Source organism: Saccopteryx leptura, chromosome 2, assembly GCF_036850995.1.
Source record: "Saccopteryx leptura isolate mSacLep1 chromosome 2, mSacLep1_pri_phased_curated, whole genome shotgun sequence".
In the NCBI taxonomy this organism is placed as follows: domain Eukaryota; kingdom Metazoa; phylum Chordata; class Mammalia; order Chiroptera; family Emballonuridae; genus Saccopteryx; species Saccopteryx leptura.
Window position 1 is genome coordinate 328,307,967 of NC_089504.1, and position 9,970 is coordinate 328,317,936.

The 9,970-nt window shown below is 43.3% G+C and overlaps 1 protein-coding gene across 1 annotated transcript; it reads left to right on the forward strand.

Moving 5' to 3' along the window:
* The first annotated feature begins 3,857 nt into the window (after window positions 1-3,857).
* LOC136392263 (cilia- and flagella-associated protein 44-like) lies at window positions 3,858-9,270 on the forward strand. The gene is given in 11 exon segments (XM_066364332.1): window positions 3,858-3,965; window positions 3,968-4,018; window positions 4,020-4,607; window positions 4,639-4,976; window positions 4,978-5,127; window positions 5,129-6,010; window positions 6,380-6,579; window positions 6,582-7,070; window positions 7,073-7,380; window positions 7,724-8,063; window positions 8,066-9,270. Coding segments are annotated over 11 exon segments (4,659 nt in total).
* The last annotated feature ends 700 nt before the right edge of the window (window positions 9,271-9,970 follow it).

A 9,970-nucleotide genomic window follows, 5' to 3' on the forward strand; every position in this document is an offset into this window, starting at 1 on the left:
AAAAAACAAAAACAAAAAAAAAGACAGATAATATCGGCAATCACTAGTAAAATACTAGAAAACAAGAAGAAATAGTAAGAAGGGTAATGAAGAAACGGAGAGTTCACGAACAAGAGAAAATCACATCAGTCAAGATGACTTGGGGAGCATGTGGGAAGCGCACAAGGACTTCAAAAAGAAACTGCCTTGTGCAGCAGGATGCAGAGAACAAATGAGGATAGAGGAAACTTACAATGCCGTAATGGTGTCACTGTCGGTGCTGGGCCTCAGCACAGGCATGCTGCGAAGGGTCTCCTTTGGGCCGAAAGCCACTCACGACAGCGTCTCATTCCTGCACGTGTAGAGGTTACACACACTTGTGGTGGCCTTCTCTTCAATTGTAGAAGACGGTAGTCGGGCTGGTCTGGTTACAGAGATAATTATATAATACCTTCCAAGACTTCAGGCAAGCTTGGCTGCGGACTCTGAAGAAAATCCAGATGTGAAAGTGCCACCTCAGGGTGTTCTGCAGGAGCTGTAGTCTGCTGCAGGTTGTTCAGCCTTTTCCAGAGGCTGTGGGTTGACAGAAGCCCCAGGCCCACAATTGGACTGTGACCTGAAGAGCGGTTGACTGCTGAGCCTGAGTAGTCTCTCCATGAAGAGGTGGCCTTTATGGTGTCCTCGAGACACTACACTCTGCTGCACCGTGACCACATTGCTGTAAAAGAGATTCGAACAAGAGTGGGAGAGTGGAGGTGAAGGAATGAAGTGATGGGCTGAAAAGATGAATAAGGATAGATATTATGGGCAATTACAAGTAAAATACTGGTAAACTGGGAACAATAGTAAGAAGGGGAATGAAGATAAGGAGAGTTCAAGAACAAGAGAAAATCACATCAGTCAAGATGAGCTGGGGAGGATGTGGGAAGCTCACCAAGACCTAAGGAAAAGACTGCCTTGGGCGGCAGGATGCAGAGAACAAATCAGGATAGGGGAAACTTACAAAATCGCAAAGGTGTCATTTTCTGTGCGGGGCTGTAATACAGGCCCGGTGTTGAGCGTCTGCTTTGGTCCGAGAGCCACACAGGACAGCTTCTGATTCCTGCAAATGTAGAGGTTACACACACTCGTGGTGGCTTTCTCTTCAGTTGTAGAAGAAAGTAGTTCCACTGGTTCTGGATACAGAGATGATTATATAATACCTTCCATGACTCCAGGCAAGCTTCAATTCAAACTTTGAAGAAAATTCAGATGTGAAAGTGACACCTTAGGGTGCTCTGCAGGAGCAGTAGTCTGCTGCAGGTTGTGCAGCCTCCTCCATTGGATACAGGTTGACACTGAGCCCCAGGTCCAAAGATTGAACTGTGAACTGAGCAGCAGTTGACTACTAAGCTTGAGCAGTCTCTCGATAAGGACGTGTCATTCCGGGTGTCCTCGAGACACAGTAGTCTGCTGCAGGTTGGCCACATTGCTGTGAAAGGAATGGATCAAAAGTGGGAGAGTTGAGGTTAAGGAAAGAAGTGATGGCCTAAAAAAGATGAAAAATAAAGATAATATCGGCTCTGGCTGGTTGTCTCAGTGCTAGAGAGTCGGCCTGGCGTTCAGAATTCCCGGGTTCGATATCCAGCCAGGGCACACAGTAGAAGGGCCCAACTGGTTCTCCACCCCTCCCCCTCTTCGTCCTTTCTGTCTCTCTTTTCCCTCCCGCAGCCAAGGCTCCACTGGAGCAAAGATGACCCGAGCAATGAGTATGGCTCCCTGGCCTCTTCCTCAGGCGCTAGAATGGCTTTCGTCACAACAGAGCGTCGCCCCATATGCGCAGAGCATCACCCCCTGTTGGGCTTGCCGGGTGGATCCCGGTGTGTGATGCAGGAGCCTGACTTCCTCCTTGTTTCCAGCTTCAGAAAAATACAAAAATAAACAAAACTCAAAAATAACTTGAAGCCAGACTATCACTACTGATTCATTGTACAGAAGGGTTGCCCATTAAAAGAGTTGAGCCTATGAGTCACTGAAGCAAAGCACAGATAGAGCAGCACAGAATTCTTTACCCTTCTGCCCTCGATCTCTGATTAAGTTTCAAACAAAACCCGACCTAAGGACCTGGCTGGTTTGCATTAATGAAAGCAGAACAAAATCTCTACTCAGAGAAATTGCTTATAAAGCTTGAATACTGTAAACTCCTCTCAAAAGAGAAGCTTCCCTGGACCTTTAGCATTGACTATTTTCATTATGATGGTACTTAAACACCTGCAGAGAAACTAGGTGGAAACTCACACAATAGTAAAACCAACCTAACAACATACATTTAAAGGGAAGAATGACGATCTGGTGCAGAGCGCCCTCTTCCAACACGAACAGGGACTGACAGGTGGCTCAGGCTGGCACACTCAGCAAGTGCGGGCCAAGAGGGGCCACTGGTCAGTCATGCTGCCCACTTCTCTTTATTTAAACCTTTATTTGTACAGCTCCCTGGGTGCAAAGTCCTTAGCCTACTCTTGGCTCTAACACATCATTTACCATATTAATTTCACCTCTATTCTTCTATTCTCGTATTTGTTTCCAACCATTAAAAATGTATTATTTAGGAAGATGGCAACAGAGTAGGCAGATGCACAGACTCCCAGCTCACACCACCAAACTGGAATACAAATCAATTTAGGAACAATCAGCATGTAAAACCAACTCTGGATTACAAGAATAGCTCTCAACAACCAAGGAGCAAAGAAGCCACAACAAACCTGGTAGGAAGTGCCTGAATCTCCCCTGTTTACAGTAACAGGGGGGTGGGAGGGGTGAGGCTCCAAGGAAAAGAGCAGAAAATACTGCTCATAGCCACTTGCCTGGTGATCAGGGAGCGAGATGTGTTGAAAGGGCTGGCTTGTCTTCCAAAAAGAAAGGGGAGAGAGAGGGACAGACGGTGAGGGGCAGAGGAATGCAGGGAACGACCTGAGAAGCTGCCTCATCCAGGGCTGGAGGCAGCCATAGCTGGGGGAGGGGCTGATCCTTCCACAAAACAACAGATTAAATCGCTTCCAGGTCACAGATCTCCAGACATCTCTCCAGTTCCAATCAGTGCAACAAGACACAGCTGAAAACAAGAAGTGGGGAGGAGGGGCAGTAACTCAGGTCTCCATGGAGATCTGAGAAACACCTCCCACTACTGAAGCTGAGAAAGCAGCCTGCCCCCAGAGAGATTAACTGGTAGAAGAGGCCTTCAGAGTCTCAGGTTACACCCACTGCATTCCTGAATACCAATAAGCCCCCTGCTGAGATCAGTAAACAAGACTATCACCTGTTAAGAAAACAAACAAATCAAGACTTCAAAGCAGCCCAAATCTGGAAGTGGATTACAAATAATAGCTGATGCCAACCCAAGACCTAGAAATAACACAATTGAAAACTGGAGGCAGACAACACCAAGCCTAGACTCAACCAGCTCTACAAACAAAATACCCAAACACAGAGACATAATGAGGAGACAGAGAAGTGCAATCCAAATGCAACCACAAGAGAAACCTTCAGGAGATGAACTGAGTGATATGGACATAACCAAACTTCCAGATGCAGAGTTCAAAATAATGATTGTGAGGATGCTTAGGGATCTTAGAACAACAATGGATGGTCATTATGAACACTTAAATAAAGAAATAGCAAGTATGAAAAAGATATTGAAATATTAAAAAAGAATCAGTTGGAGATGACAAATACAATATCAGAAATGAAGACCACAATGGAAGGAATTAAAAAACAGGATGGATAGAGCTGAGGATCAAATCATAAAGTTGGAGGACAACTTGAATGAAGGCAAGAAAGCAGAGAAGAAAAAAGACTCAAAAAGTCTAAGGAGACAGATGGCTTCTTTCCTTCTCCCTCTGATGGAAACTGGAAGATATTTACTGTGGGAACTTGGTCAAGCTCTTGGAGATGGGGCTGACCTGGCCTATGCTTATGTGGACTTTAGCAACAACAGTACAACACTGGCCTCTCTGTTGGTGGCAACCCTGATCACACCTTGACCATCTGGAATTGGAAAGAGGTCCCATACTGCCATACTGAGGACAAAAGCTTTTACCCACAAAGTTTTTAAGGTTACTTTCAATCCTGAAGATGATGGGCAGCTCACTACATCAGGATCTGGCCACATCACATTCTGGCAAGTGGCTCTAACATTCACTGGTCTCAAGTTTCAGGGTTCACTAGGTCTACTTGGTAAAACACCCACAACTGATATAGGTTACGTGGAGCTCCCGGATGGGAAGGTGCTCTCAGGGTCAGAAGGGGCAATATGCTGGGGGGTTTGGGAAGCTGGCCTCATCAAAGTTGAGCTTTGTCAATCTGGAACCAAGTCTTGTCACCAGAATCCCATCAACCAGATGATGCTGGATGAGGGTGAAGTCATCACAATTGGTTCAGACGGATACGTTAGGATATGGAATTTTGAGGCCATAGACACTGCTGATGTTATAGATAAGACTGGATTGCTAGAGATTGAGCCCATTAATGAACTTCAAGTAGACAAGAATGTTAAACTCTTCTCTATGATAAAAATGAATGAAACAGGAAATAACTTTTGGTTGGCTCAGGATTCCAATGGAGCCACATGGAAGCTTGACCTTCGTTTTTCAAATATCATAAGCCACTCTGGGAGGACAGATTATTGTGGGATTTGAAGATGGGGTTGTTCGAATTCTTGAACTTCATGATCCAAAAGGGCTCACCATTTACGCAGGACGGAAGAAGTTTTTGGATGCAGATCTTCATCTGAAACATGTTTTCAAACCCCATACTGCTCATGTCACTGCTTTAGCTTTTGAACATGATGGAGAAATTCTAGCCACAGGGAGTAAAGATAAAACTGTGTTCTTCTTTGAAGTGGAAGAGAATTATAAACCAATTGATTATATTAATACTCCTGGACCTGGACCTGTTTGCCAGTTAATGTGGTCTACAAACTCTCATCCTGAAAGTACTTTACTGATTTTCTGTGAGAACGGCTGTTCTTGAAGCTCCACTTCCAACTATAAAGAAGGAGGTACAGGATCAAGATGCAGTGTCCTATGAAATCAAAGACATGTGCATAAAATATTTCCATTTCTCCAGTGTCAAATCTAAGATACTGAGATTTATAGAAATTGAAAAAAAAAGAAAAGGAGTTGAAGGAGAAGCAAAAGGAAGAAAGGAGAAAGCAGCTAGCAGCAGAGATGGGAGATGAAGAAAAGGAATACTAGAAGGAAGAGGAGGAGGAAGAAGAGGAGGAGGAGCCATTACCTGAAAACTTCATTCCATCAACTCCCTGTCACATTCTCTGTGGATTTTACTCTGTGCCAGGAAAGTTCTGGGTTTCTTTGGGAGGCTATGATTCTGGTTTTCTCTATCACTGTGAGTTTCCCCCGTATGACAAAAACAGTGATATAACAAAAAATAAAGATGAACCTTTTGATTTCCGTTTTGAGGATACAGAAAATAATCCTATCCAAGCCATCACTTTCAGTTTTGAACAAGATATAATGTCTTGTGGATTGCAAGATGGAGCAATTCGAATCTATATCCTAGATCCGAATGACTCTTCATTGACCAGTATGGAAAACTACTGGCACTTGAACATGCATGACAATGATTATGGATGTGTTAAGAGCATTTCTATTAGCTATGATGACCGTTTTTTGGTAACTGTTGGAGCAGATAGTAATATCTTTGTTTTCACCATTTTTTCTTTATTTGAGCTAAAGAAAGGCATCAAAGCCATAGTGCTACCTCCCAGGTTAGGTATTGAAACAGAGCCAATTCCAGAAGATATTCAAGATGCCAAAGCCTACAGTATAGAGTATGCCAGAAGAAAAAGAGAACATGACAAGTTAATGAAAGAAGTGAAGAAAATAAAGGCTGGGAAAAGAGAACAACTCAGAGCTCTGAGGAATCAATTTCAGAATCTACTAGAAATAAATGAAGAGTTACCAGAGCAAATGAAGTTTAAATGAACAGATTTTGATATAGATTTCAAAATTTGTGCTGAGATTGATAGAAAATAGTTTATAAAATTTAAAAAGTGGAAAAGGGCCCTGGCCGGTTGGCTCAGTGGTAGAGCGCCGGCCTGGCATTTGGAAGTCCCGTGTTCAATTCCTGGCCAGGGCACACAGGAGAGGCGCCCATCTGCTTCTCCACCCCTCCCCCTCTCCTTCCTCTCTGTCTCTCTCTTCCCCTCCTGCAGCCAAGGCTCCACTGGAGCAAAAGATGGCCCGGGTGCTGGGGATGGCTCCTTGGCCTCTGCCCCAGGCGCTAGAGTGGCTCTGGTCACAAGAGAGCGACACCCCGGATGGGCAGAGCATCGCCCCTGGTGGGCGTGCTGGGTGGATCCCGGTCGGGCGCATGCGGGAGTCTGACTGCCTCCCCTTTCCAGCTTCAGAAAAATACAAAAAAAAAAAGTGGAAAAGAAATTGGCTTGGGAAAAAGAGAAATATCACCTTGGCCTAAAGAAGCTACAGAATAGGTTTCATGATCCTCTGGAAGGTGATAGTATTGTAGTTCATGCCATAGGAAGTGATCACAAGATATCCTCCTACAGGCTTGTGAAGTGCTCTAAGTACTCCAAATCCAAAAAGGTCAGTCAGACAGAAGACCAAGCAAATGGGAGAGGTTTGAAAAATAAGGAACTGGAAGAAAGGACAGCCAGAAGGATGTAGGTGCAAGTATTAGTGAACCAGAAAAATCAATTATTGAAAACGGGAAGCAATTTCGGCCTAAATCCCTGAGTCAAATTATGGTGCGCAGTCAAATTGAGAAAACTAAGAAACTTAAGTTAAAAGCTGAAAGGGCCCCGATGAAGATTCAGCAGCGAAATAAAGAATGGGAGGAACTGTACAAAAGTAAACCGGCTGATAACTGTGAAGATCCCAAAGATATTCAAGCCATCAAAGAGGCTCAAATGTATATGGGAGACTTCAATCTAAAGACAGCCCCAGACTATAAGATACCTGAGCACATGAGAATAAATGCTGCCAAGAAAGAAGAGGAACTGGGACAGCTAGACTCTATGACCTATGCAAAGAAAAAGCACATGAACAAGTCCATCCTCTCTCTTTGAGACCTAAAATGGCTGTCATCGAGGAAATACAGTGCCTGGTACAAGAGCTGAAGAACATTCAGTCAACTCTTCACATATCCAAGCACATCCCCATTCCGCAAATCCCTCAGATACACCCAGAAGAAGTTCCTGAAAAGAGATTTCACTATGATGAAGAAACTCTCCTAGCTTTTAAGCAACAGCAGATGAAAAATGAGGATGGAAAGACCCCTCAAGTGGAACAGGAAGGGTCCACTGGCTCAAGTGGACGATTCCTTAGACTCACGTCTGTAAAGGATGGGGATTTGACAACACGAGATTCATTATCTAGATCAGGGGTCCCCAAACTTTTTACACAGGGGGCCAGTTCACTGTCCCTCAGACAGTTGGAGGGCCGGACTATGAAAAAAAAACTATGAACAAATCCCTATGCACACTGCACATATCTTATTTTAAAGTAAAAAACAAAACGAGAACAAAGACAATATTTAAAATAAAGAACAAGTAAATTTAAATCAACAAACTGACCAGTATTTCAATGGGAACTATGCTCCTCTCACTGACCACCAATGAAAGAGGTGCCCCTTCCGGAAGTGCTGCGAGGGCCAGATAAATGGCCTCAGGGGGCCGCATGTGGCCCGCGGGCCGTAGTTTGGGGACCCCTGATCTATATCATCAAAGGCATCGTTGGTCACTCTAGATATTCCAAAGTTAACGGAATTTGCAAAAGCAGATCCAATTGATGTAGAGCTAGAGATTATGAAGAGAAAAGAGATTAAAAATCTGTATATGCAACAGTATTTGACCAACAGGATCAAAGAACTGATTGTCACTTTTGATGCAGAATTCCATCTGAGACATCAGAAACTGAAACTAGATACTCAGATGAAATTATCTGACCTACACCATGTCACATTATTTCAAGAACTGCTTCTCCTCAAGAATTTTGAAAAACAGGAGAACATATTTCAAGAGCACGTTAATTCATTAGACAAAGAGGAACAGGATATGCAATGGAGAATAACGAAATTCTTAAGGATATGAAAGAGAAAAAGAATGAAATCACCAGGCTGCAGGATCAAGAAAAGGCCGTCTATGCTGGTTTCCAAACAGTCCTTGGAGAAAATAATAAATTTGCTGGCTTCCTTATGAAGGTCCTAAAGAAGATGATAAAGCGGATAAAGAAAAAGGAGGTTGAAAATGATGCCAATGAAGATGAGGAGAGTGAGGATGAATCTAGCCTGGAGAGTGAAGAAGATGAGTCTGAATCTGAAGATGAGGTCTTTGATTATTCTATCTGTCCAACAAATTGTGATGCGGGTCTTTTTGAACTGGCACTTCAACTTCGAGAGAAAAGGCTGGACATTGAGGAGGCTTTAGTAGAAGAAAGGAAAATTATTGATAACTTCAAAAAGGAGTATGATACATTGTCCAAAAAAGTCAAAACTGTGGTGAGGAATCTGAATGCTGCAGAGGAGGCCCTGGAGGCATATCAACGAGAGAAGCAGCAGAGGCTGAATGAACTGCTGGTTGTAATTCCGCTCAAGCTGCACCAGATAGAGCATGTGCTATCTGGAGAAATACCCAGTGATCTTTCTGGAACTTTGGTCTTTTCTAACCACTCCTTGGGACAGCTTCAGGAACGAATCGTACAACTCCAGGAGGAGAATTCCAAGCAGCAAAAACTTAACACAGAATTCTGGCAGAGACGTAAACAGCTTTTTCGAGAGAAGAGAGAGATGGCAAAAACTATACACAAAATAGAAGAAACAGTCCGTCAACTAATGATTAGCAAGTTTGGTCATGTGATAGACCTAGCAGCTCTTCAGACACTTTCTGTGAATACAACGCCTGAAGAACTCAAGATCAAAAAACTTCGAAAGGAGCTATTCAATACAAAGGAAATGAAGAAGTGGGAGGAAAAGATTGCTCAAGTGCGATGGGAACTGATGACAAAGACAAAAGAACACACCAAAAAGCTTCACCAGGTGAATGATCTATGTATTGAAAAGAAGAAACTCGATTCTCAGTTGAATACACTACAGAACCAGCAGGGCAATGTCTCTCAGAGCTCTCGGAAAGTCGATATTGTGGCAAGAGAGAAGGTCACTGAGTTGGTCCAACTCCAGGCAGAAAGGATTTTGGCCTTAAAGGAAGAGATTGCTGTTTTGCGTAAGAAAGGGGGCCTTACCCTCCCACCCATTCGGTCTCCACAAGAGAACAGATGAATTATGTTGCTTCTTTTCTCAAATCCATCCAATATTTTGGACAGAAAATTCACCAGAAATTGTTTGTCTCCTTCAACAATCCTGTTGTTTTTAAGTAAACTAATCTAAAAGTCTAAAACGAGATCCAGGCATGTAGCACCCAACATCTATTATTGAACTGATCCATTACTTACTAGATTGAATATGAAGTCTCAGAAGGCTATATCGCAAACTGTAAGAAAACACTTTAAATGTTTTAGGAATTTTTTTTCCTTTTGGTTACCTGAATTTTTAGGCATTGGCAGGAAAAACTATCACTGAGAGCATTAGCCCAGCCCCTTTTTGTTGTTAAAGTCAGGGGGCTAGAAGGTGAGTTACAGGCCAGATCTGAGGGCCCCTGAATTAATTAGCTAACGGAAGATCGAGAGCAATAGCCCTATCCCTCTCCTGGAAGCGATTGTGTCTGGTCATATCTTATTTGTTACCTGCTCTACTTCTCCTTTCCTATAATTTCCATGTTACTTCAAATCCTTTTTTTTTTTTTATTCTTAAAATATTTTTCTGAAAATCCTGTTGCATCTCAATGAGTTTTCCCAATTTAGCTTTGGATGGAAAAAGGATGCAAACCGTCTACCAGCGGGCACCCCATTTCTTCTGGCCAGCAGAGGGCGTGCTTGCCCTAGATTGCTGGATCCTGGGGCTCTCCTAGGGTCTTATGAAA